The sequence below is a fragment of the Balaenoptera borealis genome (assembly GCF_965194805.1).
Source record: "Balaenoptera borealis genome assembly, chromosome: 3".
In the NCBI taxonomy this organism is placed as follows: Eukaryota; Metazoa; Chordata; class Mammalia; order Artiodactyla; family Balaenopteridae; genus Balaenoptera; species Balaenoptera borealis.
The window spans coordinates 41,189,255-41,214,074 of NC_138866.1; the positions used below are offsets into that span (position 1 = coordinate 41,189,255).

At 39.6% G+C, this 24,820-nt stretch overlaps 2 protein-coding genes across 4 annotated transcripts in view; both read left to right on the forward strand.

Moving 5' to 3' along the window:
• Positions 1-1,555, forward strand: part of RTN1 (reticulon 1) — a 278,485-nt gene extending 276,930 nt beyond the window's left edge. For all 3 annotated transcript variants that reach the window (XM_082386510.1, XM_082386509.1, XM_082386511.1), the window contains one exon: positions 757-1,555. In XM_082386510.1, coding sequence (XP_082242636.1) covers positions 757-799 — 43 coding nt within the window. In that variant the 3' untranslated portion in view covers positions 800-1,555. The remainder of the gene's footprint in view (positions 1-756) is intronic.
• Positions 1,556-3,481: 1,926 nt separating this feature from the next.
• Positions 3,482-24,820, forward strand: part of CCDC175 (coiled-coil domain containing 175) — an 84,343-nt gene continuing 63,004 nt past the window's right edge. The window contains exons 1-5 of the mRNA XM_082386764.1: positions 3,482-10,380; positions 15,658-16,456; positions 18,197-18,282; positions 20,062-20,173; positions 23,662-23,797. Of these exons, the coding sequence (XP_082242890.1) occupies positions 16,297-16,456; positions 18,197-18,282; positions 20,062-20,173; positions 23,662-23,797 (494 nt within the window). The 5' untranslated portion in view covers positions 3,482-10,380; positions 15,658-16,296. The remainder of the gene's footprint in view (positions 10,381-15,657; positions 16,457-18,196; positions 18,283-20,061; positions 20,174-23,661; positions 23,798-24,820) is intronic.

A 24,820-nucleotide genomic window follows, 5' to 3' on the forward strand; every position in this document is an offset into this window, starting at 1 on the left:
CTGCATGAAAGCAGGACCTTCTCCCTTCTGTTCACTGAATTCCAACATGTAGAAGGGTGCCTAGGACAGAGGAAGGTCTCAGTCAGACTCTGCATGGGGAGCTCATAAAGCTTTGATTTAATGAAACAAAATGCTTCCAGTATAAACCTACCCTAAAATAATACTGCCATACTGTGAGAATCACAGAATTTTAGGGGCATTGGAGATATCTAATTTGCACCCAATAAATGCTCTAGGACGAGGAAAGCTCATTAGCTGGCCTATGTCACACAGCTAATTAGTAGAGAGCTGAAACTAGGATTCAGGTTTCTTAATTCTAGCTCTGGGCAGTTTATGCTGAGGGTGACCATATGTTTCTTTACCTGGAACCATCCATGTTTATGCTTGTTGTCCTAGCATAGTTAGTAACAGCACCCTCTTTCTCTTTCAGAAGTGTCCCAGACTGAGTGATAAATGGTCATCTGACTATATCACAGTGTCTATAATTCTGAGATAAATTGACCTCTTTGTCTACCTAAAAAGTTATAATTTAAGGAATATGGCTTCCTTGGGTCATTCATTATCTAATTTATACTTTCTTCTTATTGCTGCATAGAAATGTGTTTATAGACACTCATACATAAAAATTATAATATCTTTTGAAATATTAAGCTATTTGGTCACTTAGCTAATTAAAGCAACAACACATAATGATGTCATAAAACGATTTCATTAATAACACTTGTGATTTACCATCTTCTGATATTGTTTTTTTAGGATTCAGGCTAAAATCCCAGGCGCTAAAAGGCACGCTGAGTAAATCAGTACCCCACCAGGGACTGGACACCAAGAGGAATGTCTGAAGTGGTAACAGCTCTGTCTTATATGTTACTATAAATTGATTGTTTCTCCCCCCCAGTATCATAATCTTAGAGACAAACTTTAAAACAGCTGTTTTTAGGCTGTTTCTGTACTGTTAGAATATTTGAGTCACTTGTGTCAAGCACTAAAGCATAGAGAAAAGTGTATTAGATGTGGTTTTTAATTTTGTGTTGCTAAAAAAAAGTGCATGATGGTGAGAACCCAAGTTATCTTTCCTTCGTCGGTGTTCTTCTCTCTGCAGTGCTTCTGTAGCTTCTCATGTTCCCTGTGGCTAGGCCTTTCCTGCCCAGTGCACTGATGCAATAGTGGAAATCGCTTATATGTCCTTGGGTTGTTGCTTGGATTAATCTTTAATAACAATATATATAGACTTGTAGATCGATGTTTAAGTGTTTTTCCAACACACACAACATAAAAATAAAAACAAGTCGACCGTACTTAGGGTAATCAGTTTTGTATAACTTAAAATAATTAAATAAACAAATAAACCCAAAACAAACATGCAGTACTTTTGTTGTGTGAGACTGACGGGCTGATTTACATGTATGGTAACTAAAAAGTACCAGCATGTTAACTTTATTACAATTTGTATTACTTTCTCTGTAGTTCCTAATGGACTTAATTATGGACTCTGGATATTTGCACTTATGTACTTGATACTGAATGCATAAATAAATGTTACTAAATGTAGAAACTTCTCCCTCTCTTCTCATGATCTCACCAGAAAATGCAAAAGCTCTAAGAAATAAAATCTCCTGTGAACGTGCTGGGAAGGCTGAGGCCAAGTGCTCACTTTACTCCTGTGTCCAGGACCACATAGTCCAACTCCAACATAGTATATGGCTCCTTTGGGTTATTAATAGAAATCACTGGAGACTGGTAAAACTGGAAAACACCCTTAATATTGTACTCTGTGAGGTTTATGCAGATAATTTAAATAGTTTTTTAAAAACTTGAAAGTTATATAAATCCTTTCATAAACTTCTTATAATAATATGCAACACAATACTGTCATAAAACAATTATAATTGCTATGAACTCACTGTTTTGGTAATTATTTGTGGAGCACCTACTGTGTGCCAAGCACTCAGAACAGGGCTGTGAATAAGAGAGATAGTCATTCCTGCCCTCACCAAGCTAAGTCTTCTAAGGATTGTTCACTACTTTTTGCAGAAGTCCAATTGCCTATGTTATTTCACTGTTAAAGTCAAATGTCAAAGATGATGAGGTAGAAGTGGATGAAAGTAATAGCAAAAGGAGAAATAAAAATTAGAGAAAAAAGGATAGTTACTTTAAAAAAGCTGCCTTTGACCAGTTTTGGACTTGGGTTCAATAAGTACTCATGGAGTTACCCTTCTGTGCAAAGTATTGTGATGACAACACAGCTAACTAGCTGGACACTGTGCCAACAGCCAAGACTGGGGGTGATGGGAGATGGCTATGTGGAAATGCTCACTAAGTAAAAGGCAGCATGAAATAAGAGCTGCAATGTAAGACTAGAGCAACAGAGAAGGATACTCAGAGGTGGACTTTGGGGCTGGGTTCTGATTTGGCTTTTTCCAGAGGGAGAAGGTTCATCCCAGTATGAAGAAAGAACATGGACTAAGGTGCTATGACATGGAGGCGCATGGCATATGCAGAGAACAGTGAGTAATATGCTGAATTGTGCTGTAAAGTGCTTGGGTGGGAATGTAGTGCCAGGCAAGGCTGAAAGGGTGGGTTGAACTACACTAAAAAGAAACTTGAATGTTAAGGATTTTGTGCTCTATTTTTTAGATCTCAGAGAGTCGCACAGACACAATGAGGATGTATGATACTGGAGATTAGAAGAATATAGGAGATAATTGTGACATAACTAACAGCAGACAGGTGACAAATGAATGACAAGGCTTCTACTAAGGTAGCTGAGAATACAAAGGATATATTCACCTGTCCCTGATCCTCTATATCAACCCAACATGCCTAGCACCCACTGTGCACAGAGGAGCCGCTAAGAGAGATGACATGGAGGGGGATGGGACTGGAGTTGGTGATTGACTACATGTGGGAGTTCCAAGACCAAGGCTGACCCTGAGAGTGAGTGCCTCCTTAAATTCTGCACCCGAGGCAGCTTGCTTACCTCACCCTAACCCCAGCTCTGTCAAAGACTAGCTGATCAGGAGAGTGCAGTACCATTTTTCAGGTTAGAAAGCCCAGAAGAGCTTGTCTGGGGAAGGAAGATAATAAGCTTGGTTTGGTGCTTGCTATTTTTTATGGTTACTAGATATAGAAGAGGAGTGTGTGTGTGTGTGTGTGTGTGTGTGTGTGTGTGTGTTTCAGTGTACAACCTTTGAGATAAAGTTTCTTCTAAATGGCTTTATTGTGTCAAATTAACCTCCTTCAAGGTCTGCATGTGCAGCATTTGCCTCCCTCCGGAGAGCCCAGAATTCCTTTCATAAGCAGCTGCTCATTCAGAGGATCTAATGAGGAATTCTGTTTGCTAGCAGTGGTGAAGAAAGTTTCCTGAGGAAACTCCAGCCTGACAAAATGATAGGTATGGATGCAGAATTTTAACAGATGGAACACGGGGCACATATGATCCTGCTTTTACAGGAAGCATCAGTCAGAATGATATTTGAGATGATGGAAATAATGTGAGGACCCAATGCCCAGGTAAGAAGCAGACCAAGGATAGAGCCCTCAGGGACACAGAGTGAGTGAGGTTATCCTGAAGGTAGTGAACAGTAGAAGATTCTTATAGCCTACACATGAGTTAAGCAAGCAGGGGGTGAGTAGGTGAAGAAGCTGTGGTATGTTTTATGGATCATTTCAGGAAAAAGGGAGTAGGATAGTTGTATATTCTCTGCTCTTTCCCCACCTATATCAGTTTCCTTGTATTGCCCTAACAAAGTACCAAACACTGGATGACTTAAAATGACAGATAATGAGGGTGGGAGAGAGACGCAAGAGGGAGGGGATATGGGGATATATGTATACGTATAGCTGATTCACTTTGTTAAACAACAGAAACTAACACAACATTGTAAAGCAATTATACTCCAATAAAGATGTTGAAAAATATATATTAAAAAAAAAAGTTTTAAAAAAAATGACAGAAATTTATTCTGGCACAGTTCTGGTGGTTAAAAGTCCAAAACCAAGGTGTTGGCAGGGCCGTGCTCTCTCTGATAGCTCTAGGGGAGGATTCTTCCTTGCCTCTTCTAGCTTCTGGTGGTTGCCAGCAGTCCATGGCATTCCTTGGCTTGTAGATGCATCACTCCAGCACAAGGCCATCTTCTCACTGTGTGTCTTCACATCATCTTCCCTCTGTGTACAAATTTTCCCTTTTCATAAGGACACCAGTCATATGGATTAGGGCCCCCAATGACCTCATTTTAACTTGATTGGTCTGTAAAGATCCTGTTTCCAAATAAGCTCACATTCTGGGGTTTGGGACTTCAACATATCTTTTACTGGGGACACAGTTCAACTCATAGAACCCCCTGAGCCTCATGCTGGCCCTTACACCACTGTGAAGATTTTTCCGTCTGTGCAGAGCCCAGCTCTGTTTCCCCAGTTGTTTCTCACTGTAAGGAATTACTGCTGAGAAGTAATGGGACAGCTCCTCCTTTACCAAAGTGTACTTGAGTGTAGCCGAGTGTTGGGCCTTGCTTCACTATTATGGGGTTCCAGCAACTGCCACTTTGTCATTGAATAGGGCAGCTTCAGGCGTCTGAACTTTAGCACTCTCTTCTGAGTGTAGGGAGTGGGTGGGACATACAGTAGACCCCACTGCGGTTTGGCATCAGCCAGTGTGGTTGTGGTTAAGGAGCAATAACCAAACTCTGTAGATCTGGGCAAAGGACTTTTTTCTCTTCACACTCCAACCTTCTTCTCTAGTGCTTTATATTGGCACCAATCTCAAGCTCCTCACTATGATTTTTTTCTTTAAGTTTTTTCTTTAGTTCAATACATTCAATATTACAGAATTAATTTGGCTGGCCACATTTTCTTTGATGAGTAAATTGAAATGAATTATTTTGTATCCTGTGTCCCAGTTGCCTTTTAAAAGAATCCTACTGGAATTAGTTCTCTCTGGTTGCTCCCCAATATGCTAAAGTGAGTTTTGCAAGTAGAAATGAAAGGACACTAAATGGCAACACGAGAATATAAAGTATGAAGTTTGTTGGTAAAGTAGACTTTAAGTCAAAACTGTGTTTGGGGGACTTCCCTGGTGTTGCAGTGGTTAAGAATCCACCTGCCAATGCAGGGGATACGGGTTTGATCCCTGGTCCAGGAAGATCCCACATGCTGCGGAGCAACTGAGCCCATGTGCCACAACTACTGAGCCTGCACTCTAGAGCCCATGAACTACAACTACTGAGCCTGCGTGCCACAACTACTGAAGCCCGCATGCCTAGAGCCTGCACTCCACAACAAGAGAAGCCCCTGCAATGAGAAGCCTGCACACCACAATGAAGAGTAGCCCCCGCTCGCCACAACTAGAGAAAGCCCGCGTGCAGCAACAAAGACCCAACGCAGCCAAAAATAAAAATTAAATAAATAAATAAATTGATTTTTTTTAAAAACTGTGTTTGGAGACAAAGAATGTATTACATAATGATAAAAGGGTCAATTCAACAGGAAGATATAACGATTGTAAATATATACGCATCCAACTTTAGAACACCTAAGTATATAAAACAAATATTGACAAATCTGAATGAAGAAATTTACAACAATACAATACAATAATAGGAGGAGACTTCAACACCTCACATTCAATAATGGATAGACATCCAGACAGAAAGACTGATAAAGAAACAGTGGACTTGAACAACACTAGAGGTCAACTGGACCTAACAGACATATACAACTTTTACCCAACAGCAGAGGAATACACATTCTTCTCAAGTGCACATGGAATATTCTCCATGATAGATCACATGTTAGGTCACAAAACAACTCTTAACAAATTTAATAAAATAGAAATTATATCATGTATCTTTTGGACCACAATGGAATGAAGCTAGAAATCAGTAACAGAAAGAAAATGTGGAAAATTCATAAACACATGGAAATTAAATAATACACTCTTGAACAACCACTGGATCAAAAGGGAATTTAAAAAATTTCTCATGAAAAATGAAAACAAAAACACAAATTACCAAAACTTATGGGATGCAGCAAAGGCAGTACTAAGGAAAGTTTATGGTGATAAACACCTACATTAAAAAAGAAGATGTCAAATAAACGATGTAACTTTACACCCCAAGGAACTAAAAAAGAACAAACTAAATCTAAAGTTAGAAGAAGGAAGGAAATAAAGATTGGAGCAGAAATAAGTCAAATAGAGAATAGAAAAACAATTTTTAAAAATCAACAAAACTAAGTTTGTTTTTCAAAAAATAAACAAAATTGACAAACAGCTACATAAAAAAGAGAAAAGACATGAAATCAGAAACAAAAGAGACATTACAATAGAAGCTTCAGAAATAAAAAGGATCATAAGAGACTATTATGAACAATTATATGCACACCAATTGGATAACAAAGGAGAAATGGATAAATTTCTAGAAACACACAACCTACCAAGACTTTATCAAGAAGAAATAGAATGCCTAAACAGACCAATAACAAATAAGGAGATTGATGTAGTAATCAAAAACCCCCTAATAAAGAAAAGCACAGGACCAGATGGCTTCATAGCTAAATTCTACTAAACACCCAAAGAAGAATGAATACCAATCCTTCTTAAACTCTTCCAAAAACTAGAAGTAGAGAGAATACTTTCAGACTCATTTTATGAGGCCAGCATTGCCCTGATACAAAAGCCAAATAAAGACACAAGAAAAGAAAACTACAAGCCAATATCTCTGATGAACATAGATGCAGAAATCCTCAATAAAATACTAGCAAACTGAATTCAACAGCATCATCAAAAAGATTATACACCATGGCCAAGTAGGATTTATCCCTGGGATACGAGTTTAGTTCAACATATGCAAATCAATCAATGTGATACCCCACATTAACAGAATAAAAGATAAAAATCACATGAGCTTCTCAGATGCAGAGAAAGCATTTGACAAAGATCAACATCCATTCATGATAAAAATTCTCAACAAAATAGGTATAAAAGGAAATTTCTTCAACATAATAAAGGCCATTTATGAAAAGCCCACAGCTAACATCATAATCAATGGCAAAAACTGAAACCTCTTCCTCTAAGATCTGATGCCCACTCTTACCACTTATATTTAACCTAGTACTGGAAGTACTAGCAAGAGCAATCACACAAGGAAAAGAAATAAAAGGCATCCAAAGCAGAATAGAAGAAGTAAAATTATCTCTATTTGCAGATGACATGATCCTGTATGTAGAAAACCCTAAAGATTACACACACACACACACACACACACACACACACACACATTGTTAGAACTAAAAAACAAATACAGTAAAGTTGCAGGATACAAAGTCAACATCCAAAAATTAATTGTATTTCTTTACATCAACATTGATCTATCCAAAAAGGAAATCAAGAAAACAATCCCATTTACAGTAGCATCAAAAAGAATAAAATACCTAGGAATAAATTTAACTAAGGAGGTGAAAGGTCTGTGCACGGAATACTATAAGACATTGATGAAAGAAATTGATGAAGACCCAAATAAATGGATACTCATGTTCATGGATTGGAAGAATTGATATTGTTAAAATGTACATAATACCCAAAGTGATATACAAATTTAGTGCAATCCCTATCAAAAGTCCAGTGGCATTTTTCACAGAAATAGAAAATGCAATGGAATCACAAACCCTGAATAGCTTAAGCAATCTTGAGAAGGAAGAACAGAGTTGGAGGTATCATGCTCCCTGATTTCAAACTATACTAGAAATCTGTGGTAATTAGAACAGTATGATACTGGCATAAAAATAGACATATAGGGCTTCCCTGGTGGCGCAGTGGTTAAGAATCCGCCTGCCAATGCAGGGGACACGGGTTCAAGCCCTGGTTCGGGAAGATCCCACATGCTGCAGAGCAATTAAGCCCGTGTGCCGCAACTACTGAAGCCCGCGCGCCTAGAACCCCTGTTCCACAACAAGAGAAGCCACTGCAATGAGGAGCCCGCGCACCGCAACGAAGAGTAGCCCCCGCTCACCGCAACTAGAGAAAGCCCATACACAGCAACAAAGACCCAACACAGCCAAACATAAATAAATAAATAAATAAATAAAATAAATTTAAAAAAAAATAGACATATAGACCAATGGAAGAGAATAGAGAGCCCAGAAATAAATCCATGCGTATATGGTCAACCAATTTGCAACAATAGAATCTAGCTCATGTCTTTGCTTCCTCTAAGTGGGAGACAACAGCCAGATGTTTGCTACAAAAAAATGTATTTCCAACAGAATAAGTGGAACTTTCTTCAGGGACTCTATTATATTCTTTTAGGTTACCCACATGAACTCATTTGGGTACCCAGTTCATGGTAGAATTTTTAATCTCCATTGGGAAGAATAGTGCTAAACCAAGAGCAATTCTTTCCTGGCCTTTATAGAGTTTCTTCTTAACAAGTAAAGTGCATTTATTTATTTTCTTTTTTATAAAAATTTACCCTATTTAAATTTTATTCTTTAATTCCTAAATTGGTTATTATATTAAATGTATTTAGCCAATTAACTAATTATTTTATAATTTAGCTGCATGATTTATTAGTCAATAAGGTTACTTTGAAGCTATTAAAATGAAACTTGTTAACAATAATATAGCACCATTGAACCAGACACTGTGCCTGGTGGGCTCTTTACAAACATGACTTCTAATCCTCCGAATTTCAAAATCCTGCATGATTAATATTTTTATTTTTATTGTCCAAATGAGGAAACTGAATGTCAAGATGTTTAAATAATTGGCACAAGTTTACATAACTAGTAAGTGATGAAACAAGGACTTGGATCACTATTTGTCTGATTTTGAGGCCTGGGCTCTTTCCACTGAGAAAGAACATCGCCTTTCCTGTGTTTCTCTGCCCCCTCACTACAATCTCTAACTCAGGAGCAATGCTGCCTCAGCAAGACTATTTGATTGCTAGTAATAAAAACTCAAGTGAAGTATATTAATTATAAACAGGCATAACACAATGGAGTCCAAGGACTTAACTACAGGAGGTTGAGTATTTTTCCAAACATACAATTTTGCTGCTTTGACCTTTGTAGTTAAAGACAAAAGTGCTTAAATCCAGGTATTACCTAACAACCCTGCCGTGAATAGAGGCAGTAAAGAAGAGTGCACAAATCTTCAAGATATCATGGCTTAATTTTATATACAAATTCATCCTGAACCAGAATGAATTCACAGTGGAACAGGAAAAAAAAAAAAAAAAAAACTGTTATGTTGGAGCCACGGTGACAATTCATTCTTCAACTCCAGAAGCTCACTGATCTTGCAGAGCTGGGAATCCAAAGTTCTCATTAACTGAAATCATGGTTAAATAAGAGTTATCATTTAAAACTAATTATTAAGGAATAATTCTGATGTAATAAAATTCACTTAGAAGCAAACGTTATGTGCAACTTAATCTGGTGGTTCACAATGTTCTTCAGGGTCTTGTAATGGTAATGATCAGTAAGACTTTTATGAATGTCAGTTCTTGCTATACCAGCCTACATATAAAAGGGGTGTGAGACCCTGAGGAAGTTGCCTTTTTCTCCAGTATTTTTCTTTTTTCTACTAAAACCTAAACTGCAGGAGATTTTGAGCTCTAGATTTAAAAAACTTCTGAGCACATGAATCTCTCCTGTTATCCATTTCAACAATATCTGAAGCATCTATTATGTGAAAATTGCTATGCTAAGTGCTACAGGAGATTAAAAAATGAGTAAAACACAGTTCCCACTTTTAAGGAGTTCATAGTATAACGATGACAACAATAAATATATGGAGTTGTTTGTTTTGTTCCAGGCATTGTTTTAAACACTTTGAAGTGTTTATTAATTTATTTAATTCTCAAGACTACCCTAAATTAAGGCCTCATTTACAGATGAGAAAACTGAGGTGTAAATGCTACACAGCTATTTAGTAATAAGACTATCACACAGAAAACTATTAGACCACTCAGCCTACAATTACTAACCATAAAAAAATTTGAATAAAGTGCTCTGGAAGCACTGAGATTATTGGGATCAAGAAAAAAATTTGTGGATGATACAGCGTTTCAGATGGGCTGACAATACAAGTATGTTTTCAATAGGCAGAAAAACCACCTGCAGTGCAGATTTTGATTCTGAACTGGTTGAATTTGACATGCTGGCAGCATAGGCTGATGAGAATGTTTAGTCTAGTCTACAAGATTAATTCTTAGAGGAGAGGTCGGGCAGGAGATACAACCTGAGAGTTATTTGTGTAGATTCAACTCTATTCAAGGGAAGGGTTAAGAGAGCCTGAAGAGAAGACCAAGGATGGAACCCAGGCAGCATGCCCAAGGAAGCCAGCAAAAGAATGAAGAAGAAAAAGCAAGAACCAATTAGGAGGTGAGTTTCTAAAGAAGGGTTGGTGAGAGCTGGGTAATTGTGTCAAATACTGCAGGAAAGGGGATGTGTGGGATTGGGGCTTGAGAAAAGGCCATTAGAAGATGAGGAGGAGGTAATTTAGAATTCAGGGTGAAGGAATGCATTATAGCCAAGATGTAGACCACACTTTCAAGAAGTTTGGTAATTGAGAGGTAGGGTGGCTGAAGGGTTGAGGAAAGGCATGAATTTAGGAAGAGATAACTGGGCATGAGGTCGGAGGAAGACACAGATGAGGGAGGAGCTAATTGAGGAAGGTCCTTGAGGAGGTGGGAAGGAATGGGATTCAGAATTGCCATGGCTTGTATTTTTACTTTCCCAAATAAGCCCTGGAAATTCTCCACTGCAACCATATATGCAGGAAATGGTCAGCCAGCATTAATCTGACATTTTCTAAATTTGTTAAAGGAAAAAAAAAAGAAAGATTTTTAAATCAAATGGAGAGTACTTACTCCAATTATCTTTACCAACTCGTCTTCATATGAATTACCTTATCTATTCTTCAAAAATGAGTTAACTAAAATGAGAAAAAATAAGGAAAATAAGAATACTGCTCCTGAAAGATCGTGAATGTTAGAAAAGTCTATAAAAATGCTAAGTAAGCATTAACAATCATCCCCTGCTACCTTTCTAAAAGAGGATACCATTCGAAACGTCAGTGACTTAAGTTAATAATAGTAAAATAATAAGACATTCTTGCTAAATATGGCATGGGTTGTTTCAGGCCCAATTTAGTTTCTGATTACTCTGCAGATGCTCACTTGAAAAAATCAGAATGCCGTTATTGATAATGATATTCTGTCCTGTGATAAAATGTTACCTTAGGCAAAAATAAACTGAATTACCGTGCAGCTGCCAGCAGGGAGCAGCTTCATCTCTGCTCTCAGCAGCATTGCCCGCAGCATAAAACCCAAACTCCTGAGCTTGGAATTCAAGGATCTTTGTAGTGAAATCACAACCTAAATTTCTGATTGGGCTCCTGCTTTTCCTCTCCATTCACCCCATGCCCATTGGCACACCTCCATGGCTCTGCTGACGTCCTGTGTAGTCCAGAGCACTCCTTACCCCAGCCCCAATCCCCTGCCCTGGTTACAAAGCCACAATGCAGCTCTAGCATAGCAGACAGTGCCCCAGTCCTGGAGTCAGAAGGACTGCTCTGCCATTGTCCAACTTTAAGGGCCTGACCCGAGGTTATCCCCAAGGTCATTGAAGTTCTCATCTTGGGGTGATTTTCTGAAAAATAGGGTAATCATAATAATTCACCCCAGAGAGTTATGATAAAGATTAAGTAAGGCATGGAAACAGTTACAAAATGTACATTTTCTAAAACCACAAACTGCTTTGCAGGTGTGCTTCAAAACCTACCCTTCTTTTTCACCTTCAAGGCCATTTTCTTGAAAACAGGGGTCAAATCTTGTCCATGTGTTTAGTCAAAGCACTGATAAGAGTGTCTGGGGCTTCCCTGGTGGCGCATTGGTTGAGAATCTGCCTGCCAATGCAGGGGACACGGGTTCGACCCCTGGTCCGGGAAGATCCCACATGCCGCGGAGCGGCTGGGCCCGTGAGCCGCAATTACTGAGCCTGCGCATCTGGAGCCTGTGCTCCGCAACAAGAGAGGCCGCAACAGTGAGAGGCCCGCGCACCGCGATGAAGAGTGGCCCCCGCTTGCCATGACTGGAAGAAGCCCTCCCACAGAAACGAAGACCCAACACAGCCTAAATAAAAATAAATAAATGAATAATTTAAAAAAAAAAAAAAAAAGAGTGTCTGGTATGTAATAAAGCTCAATACATGCTGAGTGGATTCATCAGAGAAAGTGAACTTTTAGGGGAAACAAGAGGAAAGGAGGCTCTCATGAGAGTAGACAGCTGACTTCTCCAGATTCTTACCCCTTCTTATCTCCCCTTCCTCCTCTTATTTCTCTTTCCTCTTTTTGCCTTGTCTCTCTGACCTCTTTCTCTCCTCCACTAAGAGAATAATAAAAGAAGGCTGACTCCTTCTCACCGCTATGTCTCCCTTCCTCAGAGAGGCCTTCTCTGGTGCCACCTATGGGTCTCTTTTTTATAAGCTCAGTGCCCAGCACAATACCCAGCACACAGAAGGCACAACCCAAACACGTAAACCAGTGAGCCCAATGCCAACACACGTGAGGCCGTGCCTTTCTCTGGTAACCTGGCGGGCATCTTTCTCTGCAGAGACTCGGCCTCGGAACCTCCCTAACTGAGCACTCCAAGCAGTCGCTGCTATCCAGCAGCAATAACATGGAAAGAAAACCAATTTCCCATCTCTGGGACAGCAACTGTTGATTTAATTGGAGTAATTGTCACTACGGGTTGAATGACCAAGAGGTTTAAGGAAGGCAAGGGATGCAGAAAGGACATTAACATCTGTATTTCAGAAGAAATGTTTCTTATTTTCCATTTAATAGAAATAAAAGATGGGAAATAGCACGTACTCTATGGTAAGCACATCATTATTCTACGTAAGCTTCATAATCCCAGGATGTAAAATCCAATTTTACGGATGAAGAATGGAGATTGAGGTTAACTACCTGAGCCAATCAAAAACCACCAGCAAATGATGCAATGGGCATTTGACTCAAATCTGTTTAGCCCCAAGCAATTGCTGATTACAGATAAAAACTAGTCAAGAGACAGAGTTGAAAAGGAGGCTCCTTATCAGGTGTTATTACAAACAGTGACATGGTCTGCCCGTTTTTGGAGACACCGCCCTATCCTTGTTTGGCATAACTCCATCAGGGACACTAATCCATCTGTTTGCTTCTCTAACCATCTGGCATTACCTAGAGGACATGCTGTTCCTGCCATTCTACCACAAATGACTGTGTGATGGAGTCGCAGGAACTAAGAATCTCAGCCTGATCACAAGACAGGTACTTCAGAAGCTGTGAGAAGCCCAAGGGGTATGGAATCTTTGTCTGATGTATAACCATCTTGCAGACATAGGCATAAAGCCAGTATGAAGGCTTAAAAGGTACCCAATGGGCAAGGATCAAGAATGCCTTTCTATTTAATGCTAAAAGCGTCACTGATTCCTTTACCACCCCTAGGAAAGGCCCAGCCAGCCAGCTGGTTTAGACCTAATGTTAGGGCTGACAAATATTAGTTCAGAGAATGAATGTGTGTCTGACATTCCATGGGTAACCGTCCAACTGTTCTGAAGCCTCTTCTCTCCTGCCACCCCCACAGAAGCTGGAAATGCGGATACCCCTTGGCCTAACCTCCCTTTCATGGGTGACCTTGTGATCTAGTCCTAGCCATTGAGACATAAAAGGAAGTGTGTAGGACTCTGGACAGATTTCCTTCCCTGATGAAAGGGAGGAGGGGCTTCTACAGGTGGACCCTTTCCACTCCTTTCCACTTTGTACAAGGGCATGAGGTCTGGGGCTACAGTAGCCATTTGTGACCATGAAGCAACAAGCCTGAAGGTGAAACACAATCTGCAAAAGATGGCAAGGCATTAAGATAAGAAAATCCTACTGACCAACCATGATGGGGAGGCAGGGTCGTGTGCCCATATTAGGCCCTTTACTTGGTACTGGTAGGGTCAGAGTGAGGAAGACAGAGACTCTATTTTCTTGAATTCTTACTTCTCAGGAGGATTTGAGCATGGTCCAATACTGAACCATCAGAGATGCCGAAATGCTGAGCACAAAGCACTGAAACATGCAACTACTTCCTATATGTGAGATGTTTAACACATCACAGAGACTGGGACCTTGGCTTGGTCTAACCCAGGGTCTAGAAATACAACCAAGAAGTTGAGGCTTTCTCTAGAGGTACTAGATTTATGCAGAGGCAGGAACAAGAGCAATGTCATCGTCAAATACCACATAAACCTCAAATACTGTAGAAACTGCAAATACGCCTGAATACAGTGTTGTATACGTTCCTTTGCAAGTAGGGGTCAAACTCATGCAGCAGTTGGGTTCTCCTGGCCCTGTCAGCAGCAGGGGAAACAGAAGCAAACTTGCTTACCGTAACTTAAAAATCAGTGTCAGCATGGGACTTGGGTATTCTAATATGCTGTTCTGCTACTGAGCAAAAGTCTGCCTGAAAAATATTGACTGGAAGAGAAAAGTATCTGTTCTGTTACCAGAGTAAAAAGGAAACATGAGAGAAGTAGGACATGACTTTTGGCCCAGTGAACACCATCTATGGCTACTGAAGGATCAGAAAGCTTTTTTTATACTCTCAACTATTTTGTTTGTCTATCTTCTGTATCTTTTTAAAGTTTTTTTTTTAATTAAAAAAAAAAAAGCTTTACTTTCTTTTCTGATTACAAAGGTATACATGCAATGTCCTCTCAGGGATTGGCCTCACTCAGACAGTGGAGAGCAACGTGATCCAGATGAGGTGATGAGTAGGAATAATATTCTGGTGGCAGCAGAAAGGTTGGCTTAGGGCAGTCCAGTCCAGGTAGTTCAAGAAGAGAGGAATTTATCACAGGAAATATGCTACAAGGGCTATAGAAACCAAAGGGAAGTTACATAAAGAAGATCCCAGACACCAGAAAGCTGCCACAAACCTGTACAGTGCCCACATGCCTGCACTCACTGATAAGCAGCTGGAGACAGCTGGAGGCACCAATTCCCACTCCTGCCACCCCTGGAGCCACCCAAACTGCTGGGATGCAGTCAACTGTGGTGGCCTGAAACTGCCATTCCAGGAGACGAACAGAATGGCTTCTTTGCCAGCTAATCTCCCACCAGTGTCTCCAACCAGCTGACAAGTGTGTTTGAGGAATGTGGTTTCTAGGTATCCTCCCCCTGCCTCACAGAGAAAAGCACGGAAGGGCAGGGATGGATCTGAATGCCAAATCTTGCAAAAGAGGGGACCCAGGAGAGTGTTAAAAGCCAGGATATGGTTCTCCCTGGAGGAAGGAGGCTGTTGATGTACTGTGTCCTCTCCAAGGCAGTATAGCATAGTGATTCAGGGCATAAACTCTGTGTCCTCATATGCAAAGTGGGAAATAACACCTACCTCAAAGGATTGTTATGAAGGTTAAATAGGTTACTGTAGGTAAAGTATTTAGGACAGTGCCTGGAGTATAGTTCCATTCAATAAAGGATAGCTATTGTCATGTTACTTTCACTCTGATTTCAATTTTGCCATCTGTAAAGAAAACTTAAGAAGGAGGGGGTTAAATCATCTTCGCTGCTCTCTAACCAACCAGAGGAACGGGGAAATAATAGTTACACTCAATCTGATCCTGATGCAGGGCTGGATTTTGGAGACGCAGAGAAAAATAATATCCCTGCCTTCAAAGAGCTCACTGTTTGATGAGAAGGCAGAAGAAAATCACTGATTCAAGGTAAAATGTGTACAGTGCTAGAATGTATATAGGGAAAGGTCTAGAAGAGTACAGAGATGGGTATTGTAGCATAATGGAAAGATTTATACAGACTCCACTTTAAACCCAAAATTATTCTCTTGTAACCCTGGGCAATTCACTTAGTCATCCCTGCCTCAGTTTCCCTGTCTGTAAAAGTGGAGATAATGAAAGAACTTCCCTCACTAAGCCATTATGAACATTAAGGGAGCTGTACAGACAGCTGTAGTACCCAGCACAGAAATGCGTTCAAAAGTGATCATTATTATGATTCCCACGGTCCACGAGAAGAGTACAAGTGTTCAGGCACAAGTCCTGAACTAAAGAAATGGAAATGGAAGGAGGAAAGGACGGCTAAAGAGGGACTCATCCTTATAGGATCGCTTAATTATTGTGTATAAAGTTAGCGAAACTGGCGAGGCACCCACCCCAGGTGGCGCGCTGGCGCTCTGCCTCGGCGTCCTCGTTGCCCGTGGCAACCGGCAGTCCCTAACTCTGGCCTGGTAGGCGCTGCGCAGGGGCAGCAAGATGGATGTGAGCTCCTGGTCCCCACAGCTGGGGTTCGGCAGCGAGAAGGCGCTGCAGGCGGCCGCTGTCTCCACTGGCCCCTCCCTGGAATTATGCACCTTCCCCTCCACCCTGGGCTCCTCGGTCGCGGCTGCCGCCCTGGAGCAGCTCTTTGTTGTCGGTGAGAGGCCCGTGGGCTCCCGGAGGGACGTCATCTCGGAGGTGGCGCCTAGGCGGCATTAAGCGGGAACCTTCGTGGGGAACCGCCTCCCAGAACTCAGGGCATCCCTGGTAGGGCAGAACCTTCTCTAGCTCCTTGGGGGAGAGGGGGGCGAAGGAGTGGGACCCAGGGCTCAGCTCTGTGACTTGGCCCAACTCACACTAGTAGCTGGTGACAAATCGCGGACAAATCCTTGGACTCCCAGGCCACTGACATTTGCCTGTGATTGGAGTGCCCACCTGCATTTAGATTATGTATTTAATTTCATCTTGTCCCTTCTTGCCTTTTCTTTGCAAGTTAATTTCCTCCAACACTTTGGCATGGCAAACTGGAGGATTTAACAGGTAAATAAGAAAGGAAGAAACTCCTGTTGCATTAGGCAAGCAATTGTGCATTAGGCACAAATACTTTTTCTGCTAATAATTTCTTGACGCTCAGAAAGTTTGTCATAGGAAAAAAATTCATTATACTTTCTTGCCCTGAGTGTGAGTTATAAAGTACGTAGCTCTCCAGCCGATTTGCAAGTGGGAGTACGCTTGTGCTTATTCATTCCATAGAAAAAAGGAAAAGAGACAGCAGGCAATACCTGTCCCTCCCTAACACACACTTGCTTGGAAACTCAGTAACTGATTTTTCACTTGGTTTGAGAGCTTAGTTCATTAAGAGAATCCAAGTTTTCAGGAACTGAGGGCAGAAATTGCTATTTACTCTTCTGAGAGTTGAGGATGGCCACTCAGGGCATGGACTCGAGTCACACCACTTGTGTTTGAATCCAGACTCTATAAGTGATGGGCTCTGTGACCTTGCGCACGTGACATGACCTCAAAAGTCTTAGATTTCTCACCTCTGAGATGGGAATCATCATGAAGTTATAAGAATCAACTTAGATTATACATACATGTGAAACATTAAACACATCAAACTCATCCCACACATGTGGATACAGGCCTGGAATCCATTTAGACAGAATCTGTATAATGGAATGGTGACAGGGCCAAGGTGAGTAGAGCTTCCTCTGTTCTCTCTCTTCTTCCTTTTATATTTTCTTTTTCCTTCCTTCTTCCCATTCTGCATGTATCTTGCTTCCTTTGCCAACATTTTCCAAGCCTCTCTTCCCATGTGATTTCAACTTACAGTGTGTGAGAGAAAAGGCGCTATCTTTCATATATCAATGAACGAAAAGGGTTAGAAACTCTATCTACCTCACACCTACCAGTTTTACAAATATTTACTCTCATCCCATGATTAAAATATTGGCATGGAAGTGAAAATGACATAATGGATTTTTAAAGAATTAAATAAGTGTTGTAAAATATTACGTTTAGGATATACATATACAAATTTATATATATATGAAGACATTCTTAAACCTACACTATGGGAGTGTTATATTTATCCCTTTTATAAATATATATGGAATTTTTTTGTCTTATCCTATACAGATTCCTTCTTTCTACCATGAGTGATACAAAAATAGAATCTTAAGAGGAGTTTGTCCTCAAGAAACAAAGTATATACCTAAATTAGTACACTGTAAAATAAGAAATAACAAGTACAAAAGAGATTCATATGATGTACTATAGAAATTCAAAGATAGAAGATATAGTTTTCAGCTGAGTAAGCATTTGAGCTAGATCTTAAAGGGTTAAACAGGATTTGGATAGATAAATAAGAGATCTTAATTTTCTAATTTTTTTTTAGAACAATCACTGCAAAGTGACTACTTTAAATGCAATGAAGAAGCTAAGACCTTTCTTAAGGACGTTGCAATCGCTGTTAAGAAATTGGTATTGTATTATCTATAAGAGCTACTTTTTCAATCTTTCACTTATTTCTTCATCAAACTTTAATTTAGCACCAGCTCTGTTCAACGTACTTCAGTAGATGAATAGGGAAAATATTTGCCCTGAATGAAAATTTCTCTCAGTTTCGTAAGCACTTGCACCAGTATGGATCCGTAGTGGATTGCTGCCTGATTTCCCATGCAGAGCACCTAATTAAGGACCTGTGCTATGGCTGAGGGCAAGACAGCTCGAGAGAAGAGTCCCTGCTGATAACAGAGCTCAGTTAAGGGGTGGGCCACATGGGCAAATGCTTGTGACATCAGTATGTGAGCATTGCTTAAAACCAGCAAACAACCTCTGGGATAAACTGCATGCATAGTGCCAATTTTCTCAGGTCTCTAAGCAATTCCTCACAAAACTGGTGAAAGATTATTTGGCACCTACTCCATTGACACAGTGCTTTTCAGTGAAAAGAAGCAGGTTCTCTTTCAGTTATACTAACTTGGCCCCATCAAAGAAATATTTAAAGAATTTCCTTTTGAAGTGTCACAAACGTGTCTGTTTGGCCCTGGTCCTGAGTGATGTTTCAGAACGGCAGTGTCTCCTCATTTGATTTAAAAATATTGAATAAGAATCTACTACCTATCAAATATCTAAAAATGTAGAAATATGGCTATAAAGTTAATGAGCTTGAGTCTACAGACTGCTGAGAAAAGTTAATCTTATTACTTTATAATTATATTTTTATGTAATTATATATAGTTCTGTAGGTATACTACAGAATTATAGTTTATAAGCCCAGTTAAGTACGTATATGTAAACACTGAGAGTTTGTGTGTGTTGTACTGCACTGTGGTCCTGTGGAAACCCTTTCCTCTATTTCGTTCTTTTAGTTATGTCTTTCTCCAGGATTTGAAGTGTTCAGAGTAATTATTGTGGCTTATTAAAGTATCTAGTATGTCTCCATTTAATATCTGAGCTGTGAAATCTCTTAAATAGAGATAAATCCTCCCATTTTTTAAAGTAACACATTTTCAGTGTTATAGAAGCATTGCGTGTTTATTCTGGAAAAATTAGAAAAAAATAGACAAGCAAAAGGAAGAATGTAAAAACCACCATGATCCCACCCTAAAACAATCATGATTAACTCTTTGTTGAATGTCTTGACTACTTTCAGGATATATATATACATATCCAAACAAATCCAAACAAATAGGTGGGGAGATATTTTTAGGTAGGTATAAGCAAACCACTGTTCTTTTTATACCTAAGCATACTTTTATAGGCATTTTCCATTTTTTAATTAAGTAGCTTCCTTTCCTTCTCTCTCTTTTTTTTTTTTTTGGCCTCTTGGCACGTGGGATCTTAGTTCCCTGACCGGGGATCAAACCCTCACCCCCTGCAGTGGATGCACAGTATCTTAACCACTGGATCACCAGGGAAGTCCCAAGAAGCTTCCTTTCTCAATGTCATCCTTTTGTTGGAGTCTTTCCTTTTAAATTTATTGAAACTGCATACAAGGAACACACATACATAGCAAAAGATAATTTCTGAGTAGAAGAAAATCAGCAGAAATTAAAAGATAAATTAACAATGACACATTAAAAACTCATTGAAGAACAGTTATTTTTCCCACTTTCTATTCCAAATAAAAATAATGGCAAAAGTTACTTACTGCAAAGCAAATTTTGATCTCTGAAAACATTTACAAGGCCTTGTTTAGGAAATCAATCTTATTATTTTAATGTCTTAACTTTTTAACTATGTAATTTACATTTTCAGGAAGAAATGAGAAAATCCACAATTGATCTTCTGGAAATTGAAAGCATGGAACTCAGCAGACTATATTTTCTACTGGAAACTCTTCCCACTAGTGTTAGCAGAGAATTGAAAGGTACTGTGAGGTTATCAACTGTAGAAATTTAGTTTATCTTATAAGAGAATAGAGCCTAGTACTTGTAACAAGATGAGTTTAATAGTTATTTCATATCAAAAAATAGCCAGAAAGAGTATACAACACAAATATAGTGAGATCCATAATAAGTTTCCCTTACTTTTTAAGTGGAAATAATATATATGACTTGAATTTATATAATTATTATAAATAGACTAAAGACAATATTTATCCTTTTGTGACTGGCTTATTTCACCTGGCATGTCTTTGGGGTTAATCCATGTTGCAGCATGTGCCAGAATTTCCTTTCCTTTTAAGGCTGAACAATATTCCATTGTATGTATATACCATGTTTTGTTTATCCATTCATCCATCAATGGACCCTTGCATTGTTTCCACCTTTTGGCTGTTGTAAATAATGCTGTTACAAAATAATAATAATAACAATGAAATAATAACTAATAATGCTATTACAAACATGGGTGTGGAAATATCTATTCAAGGCTCTGCTTCCAATTCTTTTGGGTATAAATGCAGAAGGGAATTGCTGGATTGTATGGTAATATAGTAATTTTATGTTTAAATTTTTGAGAAGCTCCCATACTGTTTTCCACAGTGGCTGCACCATTTTACCGTCCCTTGCACAATGCACAAGCATTCCAATTTCTCTACATTCTTGCCAGCACTTGCTATTTTCTGTTTTTGTTTTGTTTTAAATAACAGCCATCCTAATGGATAAGAATTGATATCTCATTGTTTGATTGAATTGAATTGATATCTCATTGTTTGCACTTCCCTAATAATTAGTGATGTTGAGCATTTTTCATGTGCTTATTGGCCATTGGTATATCTTCTCTGGAGAAATGTCTGTTCAGGCCCTTTGCCCATCTTTTAATCAGGTTGTTTGTTTCATTGTGGGAATTCTTTATATATTCTGGATGTTAACCCCTTATCAGATATATGATTTGCAAGCATTTTTTCCCATTCCATGGGTTACCTTATCACTCTTGTTAATAATGACTTTTGTTGCACAGAAGTTTTTAATTTTGACATAGTCCAGTTTATCTATATTTTCATTTGTTGTCTGTGCTTTTTGTGTCATATCCAAGAAATCATGGCTAAATCCAACATTATGAAGATGTCCCCTATGTTTTCTTCTAAGAGTTTTATAGTTTTAGCTCTGACATTTAGGTCTTTGATCCATTTTGAGTTAAATTTTGTATTTGGTGTAAGGTCAGGCTCCAACTTTATTTTTCCAGCTGCCAGGAGTGTTGGCTGAGGCTCACAGCTCAGTTCCTCTACAGGAATTGCCCTAGACAAAGAGAAAAGCTTCACTTCAGGTCAGACTCCCTCCCCAACTGCTGCCCACATTCAGTGATTGGTCACCAAGACAGTACAAGGTCTGCTTCCCTCGCTCCATGTGGAATAACTCTGAAGTGCCATCACAGCTCCAAAGCTCATCATCATTTAAACGCTCCACCCTTGCCCAACCCTTATGTCCTCAGAGGAGATGTTCCTCAGAGCTCTACACACAAATTTTAAGATTTGTTTCCCAGGGAGCCCAACCTAAAACAGTTGTCTAAATTAAAAAAAAAAAAAAAGATTTTTAAAGTAGATGTTCCCTTGCAGCTCCAAGTCTACGTTCATTGTCTGCTCTGTCATAAGGGAGCTGGGACGCTGTAAATTTCCGCTTTTGCCAGCTGGCGCAATGTTAAGCTTTGTCAGTACAGAGCACTGAAGGGTTACTGGAGGAAAAAGGGGTTGTCTTCCTGTTCCAGTGTGCTCAGCTTGGCCGACTCTTGCAGTGCAGGTGGCTTCTGCCAGCGGCGTGCAACAGTCCTTGGTGCCCAGAAGCCCCCTCCAGTATCCCCTGAGTGGCTTCATGGTAGATTGCTACCAGTGAGGCACCTCCCTGTGAACAGGTACCCTGGCACCGTTTAGGTGGTTTTGCAGTGAGTTCTGAAGTACAGCAATTCCCTGTGGACCAGTCCCCCCAGTGCCCCCAGAAGCCATATTTCTGGTAAGTTCTGCCAGCGGAACATTTCACGAACTTCTTTGCCATCCAGTGAGCCACAGACCTCTTCAGTGAGGTCTAGATCTCAGGTCTGGAGGTGCTGCTTCCTGCAGGGCTGTTCCTTGTGCCTAGTATTCCTAAAGTCTTTAGAGTTCTCTGTACTTTCTTAGTATTCGTTCCCTCATTACTCTAATTCTCTGCTACAGTTAATAATTCTTTATATTAAAATTTCCCTATTCAATATAAGATTTCTATCTCCCGATTAGACCCCGAGGGACATAGTTATAAAACAATTTGCACAGTGTTATTCTAGTTTGGCAGGGAAAATACAACAAACTCCTACATACAGATAAAAAATAAGACTTAATCTGTGCTCAAGGCAGAATTAAGAATGTTTTTGTTTTATTTTCTTTGGTTGCCTTTTTTTTTTTTTACTGTCCAGATTGGGTTACTTTTATAAGCAGGAAAAATATTTTAGAAGGAAAAAGAAATCCCATGCTAGCTTGTAAGGTCCTTGATACACATGGAATACTTAGCCAAGTGAATTTAATTGGCCTTGTGTTTTAAAGCTTTTCAACTTGAAGGATGGTCCTTGGGTCAGTAGCATCAGCATCACCTGCGAGCTTGTTACAAAATGCAGAATCTCTAGGTCCACCTCTGACCTACTACATCAAAATCTGTGTTTCAACAATATCCCCAGGTGATACATATGCATATTCGAGACATAAAGTTTGAAAAGCCCTGCTACAATGAGCAATTTAACTTGTAGCCTACAAAAAAATAATCTAACTCTCTCAGGGGAGCTACCAGCCAGTTTCTAGGGAATTTGTTGCATAGAAATGGATGGCCCAGTATCCATTTCTAAACAGCAGTGTTCAAAAATCCATGTATTTTAGCCATCTATCTATCAAGCGCTGAGGTAATCCTTTGAAGTTTCATGTGATTACACTGATTTGTTATTTATTAATGAGTAATTAGTTCTTTAACACACTGGGTTCCCTTGAAAGCACAGCCAGAAGCAATGGCTTTTGCAGTATTATTTTATTAGGACATACAATCCAAAGAGGAGGAGGGTGGGATAAGGAACCAAAGCAGGGAGAAGGGAGAGCTAATATGGCATGCAGTATGATTGATGTTGACTGCCACTGACAGCAACTAGTTGAGTATGAGAATACACCCTCCAGACACAGTGTTACCTCTTCTCAGGAACACCTAGGCAGTGGCTCCTGTCTGAAATTGTGCAGAGCTCATAGGAAGCTGGTCACCGACCATAGCAGCAGCTGAAATAAGGGAAATAATTGATAGGTAAGATTGAGAGGGTCCAAAGAGGTGATTAAGAGGTGTCTGATCTAGGAACATAATTAGAAGAATATTTCAAAGAAAGACATAATTTGTTTATTATTTGAAAAGTCAGTATCTACAGTTGTGCAGTTTCTCAAATAACTGAGTAACATTTCTTCCACTTACTTTTAAGAATGTGTAGGGGATGCCCGAAGATTAAATCTTGTTGAGATAAATCAATTACACATGAAAATTACGAGGATAAATGATGAAATAGAGTTTCTGAAGAAGAAAATACTTGATCTGAAAAAAATTAATAAAGCTCTGGGGTAGGTTTTTTTTAGTTTTTTTTGTTTTTTGTTTTTTTAGTATTTGAGGGAGTCAGGGGCTGGGGCTAAAGTGGGAAATCTTTCCTAAGGGATTTGTCCTCTGGTCTGAACTGGTGCAGGGCAAGTTAAGAGGTCAGATCACTTATAGAAGATGACTGGGCTGATGAGGGGTGTGTGATGGCTGCGGAGAGCTGGGAAGAGAGCAGAAACTCTTCTACCACCACAGCCAGGAGACCTGTAAAATTTCAGAGGGAATTCAGCTTCCCAGCAGCAACTACTGTGTGTCAATCACACACTGCCTCGCACCCCACCTCCAAAGGTAGAAACACACAGTGGTTTTCATTTCATTTTTAGTAAAATTAAGTTTACAAACCTCAACCACCGAAGCAAGAAATCTTGCTGGGTAATGTGTTGCAAATATAATATCAAACCAGATATATTGTAGCTAGCTTAGTTCCTTAAAGACATTCAGTTATATTCTACTGGAGGGTTGAAAATGGGATTGGCTCTAGATTTTATCTTCAATTAAATGCGAGCTGACACCTGTTAGTTTCTTTTCTTTATTCCTCAGCTGTGTTGTTAGCACTTCCCCCTCTGTGGGCCTCGTTTTCTCCATCTGTAAAATGGGGACTACAAATCTTGACTTACCCAGCCCACGGAGGAAGAGATATTCTGAAAGAAAAAAACAATAAAACCCTGAAGAATAACTCAGTTCTACAAGTAAATTCTCAAAAGTAATATATAAATGTCAGACTTTCAGTTTGTTGGAGTAAGAAATACTCAAAGAGCCCTCATTATAGTGAAAAAATCTTCTTGGGAAGCTAAAAGAATCAGAAGGTTGCTTGGTGCACAATGTATCAAAGCATCAGGAATTAGGTGGGGACCTCAAGGCCCAGGGACAGGTTCCCAAAAGTAGGCCCTCAGAACACCTATTCTGGGAGATGCTCCATGAAAAAGAAAGTTCGTGATCACGTAAGTTTGAGAAAGACTGCGTACTCTAACTCCTCTTAGGGATTCACAGTG